The sequence below is a fragment of the Pelophylax lessonae genome (assembly GCF_965119305.1).
Source record: "Pelophylax lessonae genome assembly, chromosome: 6".
NCBI classification, from domain to species: domain Eukaryota; kingdom Metazoa; phylum Chordata; class Amphibia; order Anura; family Ranidae; genus Pelophylax; species Pelophylax lessonae.
Window position 1 is genome coordinate 113,000,165 of NC_138773.1, and position 22,893 is coordinate 113,023,057.

The following is a 22,893-nucleotide window of genomic DNA, read 5'->3' on the forward strand; positions in this document are numbered from 1 at the left end:
ATTCAAAGTGAGCACTGTACTGTAAAATCCTTTTCTCTCAGGTTCACTGACGGACACAGCTCCATGTCTTCTAGACCATTGGGCTTACAGTATATGCTGCTCTCTCTTCACAAGTAGGACTACGTGGAAACAATTTTGGCTACGCCCCTGAGGCAGTCCCAGGGGGTATACCATCACTTCCTGCTATAGGACTTCAGTTTGTAACAAGCAGTGTCAGAAGAATACATAACTTGACCCAACAGAGGGGCAGGTGCTGTGTCCATCAGTGAACCTCAGAGAAAAGGATTTTACTTTAAGATAAAAATCCAGTTTTCTCTTTCGTTCACTGATGGACACAGCTCCTTGTCTCCTAGACCATTGGGATGTCCCAAAACATTATCAACATGAGGGGTGGGAAAAACACAGCAATACGTATAATTCCCAACAAGACTAAACACAGTCAACCAGATAAAAACAGGAGCTCAACCAGGAACAACTGGAGCTCACCACCAGGAAAAAATTACATCCTCAAGAGGCAGGAGCCTCTGCAACCGCAGCCTGCAAAACTTTGCGGCCGAATGCTGCATCCGAACATGCAAGTACATCCACCTAATAAAACTTTGTGAATGTGTGTACAGAGGACCACGCAGCCGCCTTGCACACCTGAACCACTGACGCCGGATGACAGAAGGCCCAGGAGGCACTAAGCGCCCTCGTAGAATGCGCCTTTACAGGGAAAGAAGGAACCTGACCCTTAATAGAATAGGCCTGCACCACCGTCTGCCTGATCCATTTGGAAATGGTCGCAGCAGATGCGGCCTGCCCCTTACGAGATCAATCCGTAAGAACAAAGAATCAGATTCCTGAATCGGCTCAGTCACCGCCAGGTACACCCGAATCACCCTGACCACATCCAAGGAATGTAAAGCAATTTCTTTAGGATGTTTCGGCTTAGGACATAAGAAGAGCAACACAATATCTTCATTCAAGTGAAACCCAGAGAAAACCTTAGGAAGGAATGCCCGACAGGGTCGCAACACCACTTTGTCCCTGTGAATCACCAGGTAAGGTGACCGACAGGACAACGCAGCCAACTCCGACACCCTACGTGCAGAAGTAATAGCGACTAAAAAGGCCACCTTCTGAGACAGAGTGAGCAGAGGGTGTTCACAAATGTTTTCAAAAGGAGGCTTTTGAAGCACCGACAGTACCAAATTGAGATCCCACGGAGGTACCAGGGATCGCACCAGAGGAGCCAGATGGTAAACTCCCTGCACAAATGTCTGAACCAAGGACTTCGCAGCCAACACCCTTTGGAAAAATATGGCCAAGGCGGAGATCTGGCCCTTGATGGTACCTAGAACCAAACATTGGTCTACACTTAGTTGTAGAAACTCCAACAGACGAGACACAGAAAAGGAACAGGGAGAAACCCCCTGGGATTCACACCAAGTAATGTACGCCTTCCAAATAACCTTTTCCTGGAAGCAGATTTCCTAAATTTTAACACCGACTCCGACAGCCTCTGTCCTTCAACACCTGGCTTTCAAACAGGATGGAAGATTGGTCCCTGAGACAAAAGATCTTCCCTGAGAGGAAGTTTCCAAGGGAGGTCTGCTACCAGCCTTGCCAGGCCTGCGTACCAAGACTGGCGAGGCCAGGCTGGTGCCACCAGAATGACTGGAATCCCTTATACTTGGATTCTGCCTAGCAGTTTTAACAGAAGTTATTTTGGAGGAAAGGTGTAACTCAGACGATACTGACCCCAAGGGGCCACCAGTGCGTTTGCGCATCGGCCAGAGGATCCCGAGACCTTGACACTAACCTCTGCACCTTCCTGTTGAGACAGAAGGCCAACAGGTCCACATTGGGGGTCCCCCACCGAAGGCACAGCTGATAAAACACCTTCGGATGAAGAGACCATTCTCCCAGATCCAACGTCTGCCGACTGAGATAGTCCGCTTGCCAATTCTCGACCCCAGTAATGTGCACAGCAGAGAGAGCCGGAACATATAGTTCTGCCCACCTCAAGATACCGGCTACTTCCCGGGCCGCCAGGGCACTCCTTGTGCCCCTTTGATGATTGACATATGCCACAGCCATAGCATTGTCTGATTGTATCCTCACAAGGCGTCCCTGCAGGCGTTCCTTCCATTGAGACAGACAAAGCATCACCCGAATCTCCAGCATTTTGATTGGCAGACTGGACTCCTCTCGAGTCCAAACACCTTGGGCCGAGTACACTCCCAAAACATCTCCCCACCTAGACAGACTGGCATCTGTGGTGATCACAGTCCAATACAGGGGAAGAAAAGATTTTCCCAGGCGAAGCGCCGGGGAGCGGGGCCACCATAGAAGAGACCCCCTCTTACACCGACTCAACAGGATCAGATCGTCCAATGACAAGGTATCCTTGTTCCATTTGGCCAGAATCTCTTTTTGCAGAGGTCTGGTATGGAACTAAGCAAACTGAACCGCCTCGAAGGTAGAAACCATCAGATCCAGCACAGGCATGTAGGTTCTGAGCAACGACCGAGCGGACAACAAGAGCGGAATCGCATCCCGTAGCTTCAGTAGTTTTGCCTGAGGAAGAAACACCTGGCCGATGCTGAGTCCAGCATCAGGCCCAAGTAGTCCAGCTTGGTGGACGGAGTCAAAGCCGATTTCTGAAAATTCAGTGTCCATCCGAATTCCTGAAGAGTTTGCACAGTAATGTCCAAGTCGGCTTCTAGAGCTGAAGAAGACACTGCACGCAGAAGCAGATTGTCCAGGTAACCCAGTACAGCGATTCCCTACTGCCTTAGCAAGGCCAGCACTGGTGCCAAAACCTTTGTGAACCCCCGAGGAGCGGAGGCGAGAGCCAAAGGGTAACGCCACAAATTGATAGTGCTCCTCACCCACGGCAAAACAAAGAAAATGCTGATGCCAGACATATATCGGAATATCGAAGGTAAGCGTCTTTGAGATCCATAGAAGCCAGAAGATCCCCTTGATAAAGGAAAGCTACTACCGTGCAGATGGACTCCATCTGAACCCGCACAAATCGGTTCAGAGCCTTGAGGTCCAAGATCGGGCGAACCTTGCCTTCCTTTCTGGGAACTGTAAACAGATTTGAATAAAAACCCTGAAAATATTCCGACTCTGGGATGGGCACAATGACTCCTTGTGCTAACAGACCATGCACTGCCCCGTAGAGGCCCTGTAGCTAATCGTGAGACAGGCGCAAGTTGGCAGTAAAGAACCTTGCTGGAGGCAAAGACCGAAACTCGATCTTGTAACCAAACTGAATCAACTTGTGGACCCATTTGTCCTGAATGAACAAGGTCCACAGTTCCCTGAAAAAGGCGAAGACCTCCCCCCACCCCTAGCCACTTCAGGCTAGGGAAGGCTTGTCTGCGGCACCGGTAGTGCCCGCTTTTGACTTACCATTCGAGTGTCTCTTGGAGCCTCCCACAAAGTTACGGGTGGATCTCAAACCCTTTTCCTGCGATCCAGACAGACGAAAGGGTCGTTTGAGAGCTGAGAAAAAAGGACCACGTTTACGACGAGGTTCCTTACCCCTGGCAACCTGTGGAAGTAATGAATGTACTGTAACCCCTGGATCAACTGATCCACCAACTCCACCAGCTCAGGAGGATATTGACCCCCCTACCAGATTCTGGCGTTACATTTTTGCCCATTCTGTTAAAGTCTGGGTTACCAAGGTGATAGCAAACACCAGCCTCAACATTGAACCTGCCAGGGTAAAAAGGTAAAGGACCAGAGCCTCAGCTCTCTTGTCCACAGGATCCTTAAAAGATAGCGAATGCACCTGTGGCCTTATTTAACCTGGAAACCTGAGAGTCCACCGACGGTGGAACCGTAAGTTTCTTCAGAAGAGACTCCTCAAAAGGATATCTCCTAGCGAAACGCATAGGTATTCCAACCATCCGTTTAGGGGAACCCCTTTGACTAGTTACAATCTCCTCAAAATAGGAAGGAAAGGGGAACACCTTTGTCACCTTGGAAGATTTGCGGGTGCCAAACTGCATCGGCGTTGCTGACTCTGCATTAGCTGAATCTTCCAACTTTAAGGTTTCCCGCACTGACATAAATACAATAAAACTAAAAGTGCAGCGCTGGCAGTGTTCCCGCACTGACACAATTAAGGCCTCCACCAGCGCCCGTTCATGCTGTTAAAGCACTCAGCGTGCGTGGAAGCATACCCAGTAGGCTGACTCTCGTCCGCGGCGGCCAAATCCACCTCAGACTCTGAGGAGGCAGAGGATACAGGTGAAGGCGGGGGGGGGGGGGGCGTTTCTTGCTAGGCCGCCTTTGCAGGGCCATATCTACCTTAGATACAAGTGACTGCAGGCCCGCTGTCATGGCCACCAGGGCAGACTGAGACCCAGAGGGTCCAGCAGCTTCAAGGAGTGGGTCAGGTGGTGATACACGCTCCAGAGGCTCCATGGTTAATCGGAGTGCACAAAAAAAAAAGTTTTTTTTTTTTAGAAAAAAGAACCCCGCACACCGCTGGAGCACCACAAGAATCAGTGCACCCGCGGTGCTGTATAGAAGAGGAAGGATGGTATATCCACTAGAACTCACCACCCCAGACCTGGAGAGCGCCAAACAGCCTGCCACACTGTGATCGAAGAGGAAGCACCGACACCGAGGTCCCCGCAGCACATTACGGCACTCGGACTACAACAAAATGACAGCCACGATTTTCAATGGGAAACCAAAAACATGGCTGCTGGACTACACAAACATAGTCGCCGAAGCCAGGAAACAGCATCCACAGCAAAATGGCAGCACCATGTGGGACCCAGGACCTCAGGGAAATAAGCATCCACCAGGAGGAAACCCCTCAGGAACCCCCCCTGCAGCACCAAAGGTACAGGCCCCACCAAAGGGGGGCCAACAGCGACATACACCCACCGCTCTCCGGCCCAACACCAGTAAAGCCCCCCCCCCCCCCGAAACACACCCTTGCCCCCCAAAAGGGGACTAAGGGGGGAGAAAGGGGGCAGGTGAGGGTGACTGATGCAGGGGAACCCCGCTAGGGAGAGGGGGGAAATCGTGAGGGGAGGACACAGAAGGGGGCCTACCATCCCCAGGGAGGGCCTGTGACCACCCCAGCTATTCCCAAAGAAAAGAGGGGGGACACTACTCACCACACCATGGCATTAGGCGGGTACTATTCCCAGCAGTCCACCGCACCATCTTGGAATGGGGGTGCTGCGGCCTAAGGTACGCTGCAACTCTAATCATGACTGCTGTCGTGACCAGGGCTATGCGACCTCAAGAGATGTTTCACTCGCTGGCCAGCCCCTGCCCAATGTCGCGGTCAACCTAGCGCAGAGCTAATAGTTAGGTCGCGCTCGCAAGCCAGACTGGGAATACCATAAGGATCTAGGATATCCAGTGCGTTGCCCAGTCAAGTTGATTGTAGTTCATACAGGAACAGGTTAATTGTAGTTCACACAGGAACAAAAATAAAAAAAGAAAACAATTTGAATCAAAAAGGAAAAAATGCCAGGACCGCATTTTCCAGCAGAGAGCCAGGTCCTTACTCCTGAGACTGGGCAGAAAAAAAACTGAAGTCCTATAGCAGGAAGTGATGGTATACCTCCTGGGACTGCCTCGGGGGCGTTGCCAAAATTGTTTCCGCCTAGTCCTACTCCTGAAGAGAGAGCAGCATAAGCCCAATGGTCTAGAACAGTGTTTCTCAACTCCGGTCCTCAGGGCACACTAACAGGCCAAGAAAACTGAAATACATCAAAGGTGATATAATTTGCTGCTCAGTGATTGCAGTATTCTAGTCTGCATCTCCTAAAGGTAATACTTAAAATCTGGCCTGTTAGTGTGCCCTGAGGACCGGAGTTGAGAAACAGAAGACATGGAGAAGACATGGAGCTGTTTTCGTCAGTGAACGAAAGAGAAAACAAATATGCGCATTAAATGCGCACAGGAGCTATTAAGTCACACACACCTCGGGGAGGGGTAAAAGTACACAAAAAAAGAGGAGGGGGTAGTAAAAAAAAAAAGGGGGGGGCAAAAATCCTATAAATTATCAATATTTCTAACAATCTACAGAAACGGCATGCTGCGTTCGTGATGATCACAAGCCCAGAGGCCAAATGACTATCCGAGGAGGCCCACCAGATAAAAAACAAGGAGGGATATCCAAGGATAGAAAAAAAGGGGGTATCAGTGACAGGTTCTCAAAGCAGCCATTAGTTATATACATACAGAAGATAATAAAACACCCAAGATTGGCTGTTGACTTGGGTCTAATAAGCACCATGAAGAGGGAGATGGGGTGGAGGGAGGAGAAGGGGAAAGGAGAAGGGAAATTGACTGAGGTATAGGGAGGGAGAAAAGAAAGGCAGGATCAAGAAAAATTTAAATTATGACTTGTGTTCCATAGTCATAAAGCCAAACTAGCGTATTCAGTATTTAACGTGTAAAATACAAGTAGAGTAACTATTTAAATCCTAAAGGTTGTTTTTAACAAAATACCGTACTATCAGAGGATTCATCTTTACCTGAGTAACATGAGAGAAAAAAATAATAATTTTTGTACAAATGGCATATTTAGTTAACCACTTAAGCCCCGGAGGATTTGGCTGCTAAACGACCAGGGAGTATTTTGCGATTCTGCACTGCGTGAATTTAACGGACAATTGCGCGGTCGTGCGACGCTGTACCTAAACGAATTTGGCGTCCTTTTTTTCCCACAAACAGAGCTTTCTTTTGGCGGTATTTGATCACCTGTGCGATTTTTTGATCACGCGCTATAAACAAAAAAAGAGCGTAAATTTTGCAAAAATAGCAATATTTTTCACTTTTTTTTTATATGAAATTCTCCCAAAAAAATGTAAAAATCAAAATTTTTTAACATTTTCAGCCAATTTGTTTTATGCTACCTATGTTTGGTAAAAAAAAATTGCAAAAAGCGTATTTTGATTGGTTTGCGCAAAAGTTATTGCGTTTACTAACTAAGGGAAAGATTTTTGTCATTTTTGTTGTTTTTTTTTTTTTAACGCGTAATGGCGGCGATCTGCCATTTTTTTTGCGGTACTGCGACATTGCGGCGGACAGATCGGACCCTTGACTGACATTTTTGACACTTTTGGGGTTACCAGTGACATTTCTACAGTAATCAGTGCTATATATATGCACTGTTACTGTAAAAATACACTGGTAGTGAAGGGATTAACTTTATTTGAGAGGGAGGGGCTGTGTGTGTCCCTAGGGGCGTGATTCTTACTGTGATTGGCTGTGGCTTCAGCTGTATGCAGAGTGATCAACGGATCTACATAGTAGATCCGTATGATCATCTCTCATACAGAGGGGAGAATGACAGGCAGCTTGTTTACACAAGCTGCCTGACTTTCTCCCTCTCCCCCGCCGATCGCAGAGTGGACGGCGGACATGGGGTCTGCCGGTCACACACGCGCGGGGGGTCCGTGACCACGCGGGAGCGCGCCTCTGGCGGCGCGCGCTCGCTCCCTAGACCCTCACAAGCTAGTGACGTAGCCCTACGTCACTTTGCCTGTGAGGGGCTGACCGCCGCCGTAGATAGTCGTGCGGCGGTCGGCAAGTGGTTAAGTGTCGTTAAATCCATAACACCACATTTAGAGTAGCTGGTCTCCCACAACACGTACAGTATGGAAGTATCAACCATCTAAGAAGATATAAACTACTAGATTAATTATCTTATCAGCAGCCAGAGTAGTCCCATGACTATCATTAACTTCCAACCAAACACTGGTTAAAGTCTAAGTGTACTCTGGCTAACCTACAAGATTAACCACTTGCCTACAGTGCACTTTCACCCCCTTCCTGCCCAGACCGATTTTCAGCTTTCAGCGCTCTCACACTTTGACTGAGAATTACTCAGTCATGCAACACTGTACCCATACAAAAATTGTGTCCTTTTTTTCACACAAATAGAGCTTTCTTTTGATGGTATTTGATCAATACTGTTTTTTTTATTTTTTGTGCTATAAATAAAAAAAGACTGAAAATATAGTGAAAAAACGCATTTTTCTTTGTTTCTGTCATAAAATTTTGCAAATTAGTAATTTTTCTTCACAAATTTTGGCCAAAATTTATACTGCTACTTATCTTTGGTAAAAATAACCCAAGTAAGTGTATATTATTTGGTCTTTGTGAAAGTTATAGAGTCCACAAGCTATGGTGCGAATCATTGAAAATTGATCACACTTGCTCACACCTGATGTACTGAAGGCCTATCTCATTTCTTGAGACACTAAAAAGTCAGGAAAGTACAAATACCCCCCAAATGACCCCTTTTTGGAAAGTAGACATTCCAAGGTATTTAATAAGGGGCATGGTGAGTTTTTTGAAGTTGTAATTTTCTTCCCACAATGCTTTGCAAAATGAAGATTTTTTTTTTTTTTTTTTTTTTACAAATTGCTGTATTAACAGGTTATTTCTCTCACACAGCACATGTATACTTGCAACTACACCCCAAAACACATTCTACTACTCCTCCTGAGTATGGCGATACCACATGTGTGAGACTTTTTCACAGCCTGGCCACATACAGAGGCCTAACATCCAAGTAGCCCCGTCCGGCATTCTAGGAGCACAAATTACACATATAATTTCCTGACAACCTATCGCACTTTTGAAGGCCCTGGAGCACCAGGACAATGGAAACCCCCATAAAATGACCCCATTTTGGAAAGCAAACAGCCCAACGTATAATTTTTGAGGCATAATGAGTCTTTTGAATATGTCATTTTTTTCCACAAGTTTTTGGAAAATGTGGAAAGAAAATGAAAACACATTTTTTTTACACAAAGCTGTCCATTTATGCAATATTTCTAACACATAGCATGTACATAGCAAAAATTGCACCCCAAAATACATTCTGCTATTCCTCCTGAGTATGGCGATACCACATGTGTAACACTTTTTCACAGCCTGGCCACATACAGGTCCTTCTCAAAAAATTAGCATATTGGGATAAAGTTCATTATTTTCTGTAATGTACTGATAAACATTAGACTTTCATATATTTTAGATTCATTACACACAACTGAAGTAGTGCAAGCCTTTTATTGTTTTAATATTGATGATTTTTGGCATACAGCTCATGAAAAAACAAAATTCCCATCTCAAAAAATTAGCATATCATGAAAAGGTTCTCTAAACGAGCTATTAACCTAATTATCTGAATCAACTAATTAACTCTAAACACCTGCAAAAGATTCCTGAGGCTTTTAAAAACTCCCAGCCTGGTTCATTACTCAAAACCGCAATCATGGGTAAGACTGCCGACCTGACTGCTGTCCAGAAGGCCATCATTGACACCCTCAAGCAAGAGGGTAAGACACAGAAAGAAATTTCTGAAAGAATAGGCTGTTCCCAGAGTGCTGTATCAAGGCACCTCAGTGGGAAGTCTGTGGGAAGGAAAAAGTGTGGCAGAAAACGCTGCACAACGAGAAGAGGTGACCGGACCCTGAGGAAGATTGTGGAGAAGGACAATTGGGGGACCTGCGGAAGCAGTGGACTGAGTCTGGAGTAAAAACATCTAGAGCCACCGTGTACAGGCGTGTGCAGGAAATGGGCTACAGGTGCCGCATTCCCCAGGTCAAGCCACTTTTGAACCAGAAACAGCGGCAGAAGCGCCTGACCTGGGCTACAGAGAAGCAGCACTGGACTGTTGCTCAGTGGTCCAAAGTACTTTTTTCGGATGAAAGCAAATTTTGCATGTCATTCGGAAATCAAGGTGCCAGAGTCTGGAGGAAGACTGGGGAGAGGGAAATGCCAAAATGCCTGAAGTCCAGTGTCAAGTACCCACAGTCAGTGATGGTCTGGGGTGCCATGTCAGCTGCTGGTGTTGGTTCACTGTGTTTTATCAAGGGCAGGGTCAATGCAGCTAGCTATCAGGAGATTTTGGAGCACTTCAGGCTTCCATCTGCTGAAAAGCTTTATGGAGATGAAGATTTCATTTTTCAGTATGACCTGGCACCTGCTCACAGTGCCAAAACCACTGGTAAATGGTTTACTGACCATGGTATTACTGTGCACAATTGGCCTGCCAACTCTCCTGACCTGAACCCCATAGAGAATCTGTGGGATGTTGTGAAGAGAAAGTTGAGAGACGCAAGACCCAACACTCTGGATGAGCTCAAGGCCGCTACCGAAGCATCCTGGACCTCCATAATACCTCAGCAGTGCCACAGGCTGATTGCCTCCATGACACGCCGCATTGAAGCAGTCATTTCTGCAAAAGGATTCCCGACCAAGTATTGAGTGCATAACTGAACATAATTATTTGAAGGCTGACTTTTTTTGTATTAAAAACACTTTTTTTTTATTGGTCGGATGAAATATGCTAATTTTTTGAGATAGGAATTTTGGTTTTTCATGAGCTGTATGCCAAAATCATCAATATTAAAACAATAAAAGGCTTGCACTACTTCAGTTGTGTGTAATGAATCTAAAATATATGAAAGTCTAATGTTTATCAGTACATTACAGAAAATAATGAACTTTATCACAATATGCTAATTTTTTGAGAAGGACCTGTACATAGGCCTAACATCCAAGTAGCGCTTTACACAAAGTTGTCCATTTATCCACTTTAAGACTGGGCCTATTTTTGACACTTGGTGTTTACAAGCTAAAATCATTTTTTTTGCTAGAAAACTACTTGGAACCCCCAAACATTATATATTTTTTTTTAGCAGAGACCCTAGAGAATAAAATGGAGATCGTTGCAATATTTTCTATCACACCATATTTGCGCAGCAGTCTTCCAAATGCAATTTTTTTGAAAAAAATTCACTTTTTTTAACAAAAAAATAAGAAAACAGTAAATTTAGCACAATTTTTTTCCATAATGTGAAAGATAATGTTACGCCGAGTAATTAGATACCCAACATGTCATGCTTCAAAATTGCGCATGCTCACAGAATGGTGCCAAACATTGGTACTTAAAAATCCCCATAGGCAACATTTTAAAAATTTCTGCAGGTTACTAGCTTAGAGTTACAGAGGAGGTCTAGGGCTCAAATTATTGCTCTCGCTCTAACGATCGCGGCGATACCTCACATGTATGGTTTGAACACCATTTACATATGTGGGCGGGACTTGCGTATGCGTTTGCTTCTGCGCGCGAGCTAACGGGGACAGGGCGCTGTAATTTTTTTTTTTCCTATTTATTTTATTTATTATTTTTTTATTTTTACACAGTTTTAAAAAAAAATGTTTTGATCATTTTTATTCCTATTACAAGGAATGTAAACATCCCTTGTAATAGAAATAGGCATGACAGGTCCTCTTTATTGTGAGATCTGGGGGTCAAAAAGACCTCACACCTCACAACTACACTAAAAAAGAAAAAAAAAAAAAATTGTTGAAAGAGGAAAAAAAAAAGAAAAAAAAAAAGCGGCCCTTTAAACCGGTTGCTAGGCAACGTCTTTTGACGTAGCTCTGGTCCTCCAAGACCATAGAGTTGAGTGAGGGCCATCTTGCCCTCACTCGACTTCCTGTCTCTGAGGATCCGGGACCAGATAGTTTTCCCCGCTGCCGGCGGGTCCGGTAAGCTGGGAAAACGTCTGGGACGCGGCAGGAGGGGGGGGGGCACCTCTTCCCCTGCACCGTAAGGGTAATTCCGCTGCGAATCCGCCACTGGGACCACCCTTATCTGAAAGCCGACCGCCCGCCGTTTCAAAAAATACCGGGGTTATGGGGGCTATCTGCTGCCATAACCCCAGTATTTAGCTTTTAATGGCCGACGCATATAGTCGTTAGGCGGTCAGTAAGTGATTGCATGTATATGGCAAACAGGTGACGATGACTGATGGGGTGACAGGTGACGATGACTGATGGGGTGACAGGTGACAATGACTGATGGGGTGACAGGTGACAATGACTGATGGGGTGACAGGTGACGATGACTGATGGGGTGACAGGTGACGATGACTGATGGGGTGACAGGTGACGATGACTGATGGGGTGACAGGTGTTGATGATTGATGAGGTGACAGGTGACGATGATTGATGAGGTGACAAGTGACGATGATTGATGAGGTGACAAGTGACGATGATTGATGGGGTGACAGATGACAATCACTGACGGGGTGACATGTGACGATGATTGATGGGGTGACAAGTGACGATCACTGATGGGGTGTCAAGTGACGATGATTGATAGGGTGACAGATGACGATGACTGATGGGGTGACAGGTGACGATGACTGATGGGGTGACAGGTGACGGTGATTGATGGGGTGACAGGTGACGGGCGATGGTCACTGATGGGTGACAGGTGATGGGCGATGGTGCACGGCGGTACTGATGGCAGTCTCTGGTGACCGGTGAACTTTTGGCTACGTTCACATATGAGCGTAGCGATCGCGGGCAGAATCACTGCGATTCTGCCTGTGATCCAGAAATCATTGCAAATGGCGGGACGCCTGTGCGTTGCCCATGATTTGCAATAGCACCCCAAGCGCTGTGCGATGTTGCTGCGATTTCCGCCTGCCGAATCGAGGTAACATCACGCAAACAACGCATGACGCCCTAAAGAAACTCTTGTACCTTTTTTGGGCGTCATGCGATGTTTGCGCGATGTTACCGCGATTCGTCAGGCGGAAATGGCGGCAACATCGCATAGCGTTTGGGGTGCTATTGCAAAAAACGGGCAACGCACAGGCGTCCCGCAATTTGCAATGATTTCCGGATCGCGGGCAGAATCGCGGTGATTCTGCCAGCGATCGCTGCGCTCACATGTGAACGTTATGGGTGTCAATTTCTGGGCACTGATGAGGTGACTGTTGGGTGACAGGTGACATTGGGGGGGGCTGAGGACTGTGTGGGGACCTTTATTTGTGTGATTTTAGTGTGATTTTTACTTTTACAGGTGTACAGAGCAGTAACTCACTATTTCTAGCTCTGCTCTCCTCATACTGGAAACTGTATGAGGAGAGAAGAGCTAGTAACACTGAGTTACTGCTCTTTGTTTACATTTTGTGATCGGCTGTGAATGGATTCACAGCCGATCACATAGTAAACAGTCACTGTCAGTGACTGTTTACTACTGCCGGTGACAGCTGTGTTCCTACGGAACACAGTGCCACCGACATGACCGCGCTGCGCGCTCCCGATCGCGCATGCGCGGTCTTCTGCCGGCATCTACTGTTGTGATCGGCTATGTCATTGCAACATAGCCGATCACGTGGGAAACAGCCATGCCTATTGGCTGTTTCCCCCCTGCCGGTGACCGGCTGTGTCCCGGGGACACGCCTACACCGGCAGTGCACGGCGGCGCGCCCGCGATCGCGCGCCTGCCCTGCATATGACGTCCGCCCAGGATAATAGCCGCACCGTCCCGCCGTCATATGACGGCGGGCGGGCGGTAAGTGGTTAAGAAAATCCTTGATATAATCCTATATATGTCCGCTCAGTGCTAATTGGTCTCGCGCTGATCATATGTGTATAAAAAAAAAGAAAAACGCCCCACTGCACCAATGGGGTATAGCAACACCTTGATTGATATAAATAACAATCTATATATATGTTTATATTAAACTAGATGTAGCTCATAACTAGCTTAGTGAAAAATAAATGGATAACCATGAGATACATTGAGGGAAAAAGAAAAAAGGAAAAAATCAAACAGTCCCACTTCATGTGGAGAATTAACTCTTTAGGTTTCACTGTGTGTACAATAAGATAATCCAGATCCATTGCACTGATGCGGGTACAGTAACACCTTGATTGTTATAAAAAAAAAAAAATCAACGTATATATTTATATTAAACTATATGTAGCAGTGAGATATATTAGATAGAGGGGGAAAAAAAGGGGGAGGGGGAACCATGTAATTTCTGGTAAACGGCAGGAGTATCTTAGAATAGGACAGATTAGATCTAGGAACAAGCTCTATGTATGTTGTGGCAGTCCAGTTAAGGGCAAGCATAGGTTGGTAAAGTTACTAATTACCAGGTGTTCAAAAAAGAGAAGTCTGAACAGGGAGGGCGAGAATTCATTGTTGAAAAGAAAAAGGCCATCAGTCTATAGCATCCGCAGGATCAGTAGTAGGAGAGAGGAAGCAACTTCATTTGGAAGGACTTTTTCAACCTCTGTTGCCTTTGTTATTGGAAGATCCTTGTGAGGAATAGGATGCAGAACGTCGCAGATGACCATCAGGAGCCACCAATCTCTCCATCAGTTGTAGATCTTATAAAGTATTTTGCAATTCGTCTGAAGAACGGCAAGTGTATTTAGTGTTCTGATAAGTAAATCGCACTGAGAACAGAAAACCCCATTGATAGGGTTCTTGGTGTTGCTGAAGGATTTGAAGGAGAGGTTTAAGTGCGCGCCTTTTGGCGAATGTGATTGGAGAAAGGTCTGCAAAATGTTGGTTTTCCTTGAAAAGTAAGGGATTCCCTATCCCGTGCAGCAGCCAATAATTGTTCTTTAGTATGGAAGAAGTGGAATTTTGTGATTATATTGCGAGGTGGTCCTTCAGGCTTAAGTGTTGTTAGGGCTCTTTGAATCCTGCCAACCTCCAGGTGTTCAACAGGGATTGATGGTTGCAGCTCTTGAAACAGTGCAGTCATAGTAGAATGGAGGTCAATAATAGACTCAGGAATTCCGCAAATGCGGAGATTAGAGCGGTACGCTCTGTTTTCGAAGTCCTGCAAACGATTTTGTAAAATAATATTTTCCTCTTTAAAGTTATCTTATTCAGTAGGACAATGCTGTGTGTTTATTTCTAAGTCATCCATTTTGTGTTCTAAGTCAGTAGTGCGCTGGCCCAACTCACAAATCTCCCTGGTCAGGCTTTCAGTTATATGGTCAGACGTCTGTTTTAAAGCTTTTTGCAGTATTTTCTCGAATCGCTTAATGACATTAGGATGTAAGGAGTCTGCCTGTAAAATTATAGGAGTAGCATTGAAGTCTGAATCAGACTCACTGCAGTCTAACTGTGGTGGCTGTGTCTGCTTACCAGCGTGAGACAGGCCTGAGGGAGAAGATGGAGGCAGCGCCATCTTGGAAACTGCCCTGACAAGAATATCCTTTCCTATCTTTGGTTTTGTCCGCGGGTGGGCCCCGCTGTATACCATTTCGGTTTTGCGGTGTGGCAGAAGGGACAAGCGGTGCTTTTTAAGGTAATTTGGGAGCCGTCCAGTTGTATTATCTAGCTATGTTACCTCAAGAGCCACGGAGCTTCAGTGAGACATGTCCGTCTCTGCTGGCCTCGTGCATTGGCCCGTCCACTAAATTCACTTTCAAACCAATTTGTTCAGCTTTCATCATAAAAAGTCCTAATTTCTTCCCATTACCACAATATAATCAGCATACATTATGCAATGTACTATTTCTTTTTTTTTTTTTTTTTTTCAAATTTCTTTTATTGATCAAACATAATACAGTCATCACACAAAATATGCAGTAGAACACAAGTCAAAAATTCAGATTACATGAAACATCTGGGGATAACGCCAGTAACCACTTTATCAGACCAGTAACAAATAATTAGAGTTCCATAAAAAAAAAAAAAAAAAAAAAAAAAAATGACATGGTATCAACTGATGTAGCAGTGAGTCCCATGATAGCAAACCATGGGGTAAATGATATGTAAAAGGAAGTGATGCACACATATTCAATGTACTATTTCATTTGTAATGGATTTTTTAATGTTATCTATTACCTTACTTGGTTACATGCTAGAATGAAATTAAAGAGAATGGTAGAGAAAAGTTTAAAAAAAAATAATTTTAGGCCTATAGATTGCATAAACCCCGAAAATATTAAATATTTTCTGAAAGCAGACACCCTAGAGAATAAAATAGTGGTAGTTCCAATTTTTTATATCACATGATATTGCCGCAAAAGTTCAGTAAAAAATACACTAAAGTTAATTTTAGGGCATACAAATGCAATAAATTACCCATTTTTCAGTAAAATGTAAAAGACGAGGTTGCACCGAGTAAATAGATACCCAAAATGTCAAACCTTAAATTTGCTGCTCCTGTGAAATGACGACAAACTTCAGTACCCTTTATATTCCATAGGCAACACTTCAAAAGCCCCCAATATGTCATTAGTTTAGTTTTAGAACAAAAAGTCCCCTATGTGATGATTTTTTTTGGTGATTTTGGTTTTCTTTAAGGAAACCCTAGATGTTCCCCCTGTATGTAATGCAATGCAGATTGTATGGCATTACATTCCTTCCCATGCTGGCCTTGAACACTGACAGGCAGACCTAAAAGTGATGTCGAACACGTCCCTTTCCAGGTCAGCAACAAGGAGGGGAGAAGAGCGGATGTAAGTCCACTCAGTTCCATCCCTTGATCCTGCAGCACCCACTATGCTGGTCCTGGGCCCGCAGATGGGCAAGCAGAGCTGAGAATATATTGGGAGGGTCAGAGTTACCAGGAATGTATGTAAAAACCCCGCTGTCAGGTCTGTACAATGTATGGACTTGGAAGCGAAAGGGTTAAACATTTCCATAAAGGTGCCCTGTATAAATACCTTCCTTTTGTGTCATGACATTCAGCTACACTGTTTATATACTGTAGAATGTAATCCTTGTCTTCATGCTTATAGTAAAAATGTAAACAACTGTAATAAACACACATAAATACATAGTTAGGCTTCATGTACACGGGACGTTTGAAAACCTTTCTTGAATGCTGGAACTTGCCGGCTAGTAATCAACAGTTAAAAAAGTCTGTTTTGCCACGTTTACATGCCGCGTTTATGCGCGTTTGGGTTTAGAAGCGTTTTTACATTGTAGAATGGTAAGAAATGTATCCCCATTGAAAACACATAAACAAAACACTTATAACCGCGAGTTACTGCATTTAGACGCGTTTGCACGCTGTTACAAGCATTTGGCGTTTCAAATGCCAATAAACTTCCGTATGAATGCATTTTTTTGCTTTAAAAAAATGTCACTAAACTCAACTGCCTCTAAACTAGTGCTGAACGATAGTCGATGTGATATCGACTATCGTTCTGCGGGCGTGGGCGATATTCATATCGCCCAAGACACGATATTTAGCACAGGGAGAAGTCGGGACTCGGGGGAGGACTCACAGTGCTGGCAGCCGACACATCCGTTTTGCTTTCGGCTGTGATCGGAACTCCGCCCCTCTAGCCCGATGCAATCCAGCCCTCCCAGCTCTGCCTCTAGTCTCCAGCCGATCATTACTCCGCCCTGCTCCGCCCATTGTCTCTCCTGGCTGCATCGGGGGCGCGCTTGGGGGCGGGATCAGGCTTTAATGTTTTGTAAATAGATTCAATGGGGAGACAATGGGTGGAGCAGGGCGGAGTAATGGTCGGCTGGAGACTAGAGGCAGAGCTGGGAGGGCTGGATTGCATCGGGCTGGAGGGGCGGAGTTCCGATCACAGCCGAAAGCAAGGGGAAACCGATATCGACACAACGCCGGATCTCGGTCCAGGGGGGGTCGGGTGTGTGTGTTCCCCGGCTACACTCCGGGCACAGCACCATCACCAGGTGAGATCGGGGGAGGGATGGAGGTGATCAGCTGACACACCTCACACACATCGCTTCCTTCCAGCTGTGCAGTGTCATATAAGCTGAGCGCTGATTGGCTGAAGCAGCGTCTTCCTCAGTGCGTGCGGCCTGTCTCCTCCCCTGTGATATGCGTCTCCCAGTGATAGCACATGACTGTGGAGAAATATCGCAATATATATCGTTGAAAACCAAATATCGCAATGTACTTTTTTGCCCAATATCGTGCAGCCCTACTCTAAAGTAGTATAAATGACTCAGTATACATGGACAGTTAAGATAACATAGAGTAGAGTTCAGGAATACTGAAAAAAACGCCCAACTGCTCCTAAAGGTCCGTTTGTCAGCAGCAGTGTATATGAGGCCTTAAATTAACATTCTTTACTAAGAGACATAGGATAAACAATATTATTTCTAATAAATGTGTGGCCTTCTCAAATTTTAATGACAGCTTGGAGCTGTGTTTTCAATGGCTGGAGGCCATTTGAGCCAGAGTACCCAGTGAAAGACTCCACCCTTGATGTATTTGGTGTGTTCCCTGTTGTGAGGGCTGTCGAATTGCTTTGCTTTCCAAATTTTAATGACAACAATTAAAAAAAAAAAAAACAATAAAGAATCCTCCTACCACACAAATGCGGTGTAGATAAATCCCCCCCCCCCCCAAAGACATTGTATCAGAATACACTGATCAGTGGCTGCAGCCACTGGTTGACAAGTTTTCCAGTGTATCGATCAATCAAAGGATCGCAATCTGTTGAACAAAGATGGCCATGCCCGATGGCCAGCCTAAAGTGGGGTACACACTAGTAGAAAATCTGCCGAAAATTCCCATCGGAGGTAAAATCGTACGATTTTCGGCTAGTGTGTACACAACTTTCAGCAGCCGATGCCGACATTTTCACCAAAAAAAAAACTGGAGGAACAAACACTAAAATTTTTATTGTCCGTCCCCAGCACGACCAATTTTCGTTTAATGTGTATGTAGTACGTCCGCAAAAAATTGGATACGAAAGACTGATCTGAAGTTGCTGAAGACCCGGAAGTCTAGGAACAAATATCCCAAAAAAAAAAATCAAACGAGAAATTTTGTGAACGTTATGCACTGTCAACTAAAAACGGTTATGACCGCTGAGCATGAGAGACAAAAATCGGAGAATATTTCGTCCGATTTTCGTCAAGTGTGTACGAGCCTTAACACTCACCAAAGAACAGAAAGACAAGACAGACAATAATACTCACTTGGAATGGTGTTACATCTAACATCTTTGCTTTAGGTGTTCCACTCATGTGATCTAATGCAGATACATCTGGAGACAAATTATGAAATCACACATTAAGGAACTCAACTATAAATGCTTCCAACAGAAAAAAAACTTTTGATACAAGTGGACAGAAACAATTGAGAACTGTCTGGGATACTTTTTTTATTTGCACTAACATACAATTTTTCGGGACAAGCTTTCGAGGGGGGGGGGGGGGGTTGGGGGCCTGGTCTGGTTGGGATAAATTATGTATGTCCCACAGGTGTGCAGAAATCATCTTTCCTATTCTCTTTAACCTCTTGCTGACCGCCCCGCGTATATATACTGCAGGGCAGTGGCTCCTCTGCGCGAAATCACATATAAGTACGTGATTTTGCGCTTCCGGGTCTGCGGCGCACATTCACACCACCAGCGACCAGCTCCCGCTCGGGAGCCAAGCAGTGGGTCGGGCGGATAGATGTCAAAGAATGATACACAGTTAAGGTATCCCCCACACAGTTAGAAAGCACACCCTAAGGACACATTTAACCTTTTGATTGCCCCTGATGTTAACCCCTTCCCTGCCAGTGTCATTAGTAAAGTCACAGTGCATATTTTTTTTAGCACTGATCACTGTATTAGTGTCACTGGTCCTCAAAAATGTGTCACTGGTCATGAAGGGGGGTAAACCTTCCTGAGCTGAAGTGGTAATGGTGTGTCTGTGCAGATTCATTTGTGCTTGTCATTTTTGTCCTGTTTCACCCACATAAGATCCTTGGCTACATTTTTTGCATTAGACAAGATACACAACAATATTTGATTAATTCTGTGATAACGAAGGTCCCTTTTGTGTTCAACACTTTTTAATGGACTGATTTTACTGCACAGTTTGCAGAGTTTTTTGTTGCAGGGCCCAGTTCCTTTATTTGTGATTTCCTAGTCAGAAGTTTTCTACTGATAAGTTTCTGTCTAAGGTTGGGTGTTTGCCTGAAAACCAAAATTGGAGGTTGCTGGAATATTTCTTTCAGCATTTTATCCTCTGTAATGATGGGTTGTAAATCCTTGATTATCTTCTTATCCCTTCTAGTGTTGAATTGTATTAAGTTACCAGAGGCACACAGTTATTTGATTTTTCTTTATGTATTGGAGGAGATGTTCTCTTTGGTTTTGTTCTCTCAGGGCATGTTTATGCTGGTATTGACGGTTTTGTCCTTGTACCCTTTCTTATGGAAGGAGTCTCAGAACACTAGCAGACTCCTCCTCTGTCCCACCCCCCAATTCCATAGGCCTCTTCCTTCCTTATCCCACAAGCTATCCAAACTTACAACCGCTTTAAGGGGGAAAATCTTCCGGTCCAGAAGTGGTTAAACAATCATCAGAAAATTAGCAATATCAAGATGCAATTTAAAAAAAATCAGCATCTAGGTTTCAAAGAAAAACCATAAACAATGTCATATGGCAATATGTATCAAATAACATTATAATAAATTGGTGATCACCAATAGTTGCCAAATACCGGAACTGTAAAGAAATGTCAACTGAGACCAGTCTCCGTGTCTCACATGAGACGGTCCTGATCATATAACATATTCAATAACCAAAGAAATATGAAAGTAAGAAAAATAAACAAGAATAGAAAGAGGTATAGGAGAGTAAGGAAGAATATATCCCCTTAGTCCGAGCCCCCCCCTAAGAGTATGACTCGACACTCAGGAAGCCTGAAGATATGCAACCTAGGGATTCCACACTTTCTCAAACCTGGTTTGTCTATCTATGCGAATACTGGTCAGTTTTTTGTTAATCATAATCCAGGATATTTTATTTTTAACTATCGCAATATTTAGCACCGGTAATTTCCATGCACGCACTATGGTTATTTTAGCAGCTAGGAGAATAAAGAATATGAGGGTACATAGACGCCTGGGGATCTCCTCCAACAGGTCGGCAAACAGCGCCGTCGTAGCAGCTCTGGGAACATTCTGGCCCGTTACCGAATGGATCAGGTTGATCATCCTGATCCAGAAACGCCGGACCTTCGGACAGGACCACCAGATATGGTACATATCAACTTCATGCCCACATCCCCGAATGCATAGGGATGAGGTACCAGGATACAGCTTCGCCAACCTTGTTGGAACAAGATACTAGCGCGGTATCACTTTGTAGTTTTCCTCTACTAAGGAGGTGTTATGTATACTCCTGTGCACCATAGTTGACCATTTTGTCCACATCTCCTCCTCAATTGTTTCCCCCGATCCAATTCCCATGCCCTTTGATACGAAGGTTTGACACCCTGATTGGTGAATAGGGCGTATAGTTCCGTAATCCCTCCCCCCGCACATCTGAACCACGCATGCATCTGTTCTCGAACAGGTTTAGGCTGGCCATACATTATAACATATTCTTGCACAATTTTCCTTCAGATTTACCAAAACCATATAATATGAGGTCAAACCTAAACACTTTCAATTTGTATACAGTCAGACAGGCCCTTGCACTACATAGTTGAAGACACAACTAAAGGAAATTGAATAAGAAAATTGTATAATGTATGCCCAGCCTTAGAGTTTGTCTTATTAACATTCTGCTAAAAGGGGGCACACCCCATAAGCTTGTCCTGAAAAATTGTATGTTAGTGCAAAAGTAGCACGGATAGTACTCAATTTTTTGCACTAATATGTGCACTAATATGGCTACAATCACTTCAATACAAAGGGACTAAGGCTGGCCATAGATGGGTAACAATTTGGGTTTATTCCTGCTGAAATAGACAAAAATTCAAGCCGAACAGACCTTGCATCCCTTATGCAATAGTCTGCAGTGGAGTTTCCTTCACCCACAGTGTTTAGCATGGATAGGGAATGAATTGATTTTCTTTTGTTTAAGTTGTGTATGGCTATCTTAAATCAAACATTAGATGGCACTATACAATAGATTAAAAGGCCAGATTATATAAAGTAGGTTGGGACGCTGGCGAACAAAAATTGAAAGCTGTCCCCTGCCCTATAAATTCCTTTTTTACCCAGTATGTCTCAGTTTTTAGAGAAGGCAGTACGAAGGACCAACAAAAAACATAGAGGGGTGGGACCTGTGTCCCACAATAGACTGCAGGAAAAATATTTTACAGCAAGAAAAAAAACAAAAGAAAAAACTTTTTTTTTTGTCTATTGAAACACAGGTGAAAAGATGCATTCTACCTGAAAGGGAGAAATCTACTGTAAACCAACAACAGGATGTGGTCAGCAGAAACAAACACGTCTCCTGGGGGAACCTTGGACAATTATAACAGGTCCATAAGAGAAGGCCAGTTGGTCAACACGAGAAGACCTAACCCATTTATTCCTAAACCTTGGGATTAAGGGGGAAGGATGTTCCATGATGATGATGATGATGAGAAATGAGGTTGCTTGGTAAGACAACTAACTTGCAGTGAGATATCAAGAGGGCGCTAGAACCCTCAAAGCATATTACAAAAGATAGATAAATGACCTTTGAGACTGTCAGAAAAACCCAAGGATTAAGCAGTCCCCAGTAATACAGAACAGTTCTTGTCAGCAATGAATAGTAGAAGTGAAAAAAAAAGATTTTGACTGGAAAAATCCATATCTTGGAATATGGTACAGTACACAGGCAACATATATACCACGGGTTATAGGGGGGTGTACATCCGGGTGCTTTAGCAAGCAATGCAGAGTAAACCAAGAAAGGAGGGATGGCCTGTTTCCTGTACTGTACTTCAAGATATGGAATTTACAGGCAAGTTAAAATTTGTTTTATCTTAAAGGCTAAGTTCACCTTTGAAGCATGATACATGTTCCACCTGTATTAATAGGCGGCGTATATTCTCCCTGCACCCACTGTCACAATTTAAAAACAGCGCGTCTGTACAGGGCTCTGCCTACACGGCCACCTAATTCTTTCACAGAATTCTGTGAATGAAAAAAACTAGTTCTCAATTTCTCAAGTTCTTGTAGATCTCAACAAACTCCAAGGAAGCTGGCGAGAGGTCTTGTAGTTTATTGATTCTTCCTGCAATTCAGTAACTGACTGCCCGTATTGGAGGTATGGGCAGGCAGTGTACTGAGAGTCCGTATGATCATGGCATTGCACTCATGATCTGCTGCTAATCCTGAGATAATCAGCCTGCCAATCGTCCAC

General features: G+C 44.5%; 1 protein-coding gene across 1 annotated transcript in view; it reads right to left on the bottom strand.

Moving 5' to 3' along the window:
* ZC3H7A (zinc finger CCCH-type containing 7A) overlaps positions 1 to 22,893 on the bottom strand; it is a 183,835-nt gene that overhangs the window by 108,501 nt on the left and 52,441 nt on the right. Inside the window, exon 11 of the mRNA XM_082262312.1 lies at positions 18,734 to 18,801. Within this exon, the coding sequence (XP_082118438.1) occupies positions 18,734 to 18,801 (68 nt within the window). The remainder of the gene's footprint in view (positions 1 to 18,733; positions 18,802 to 22,893) is intronic.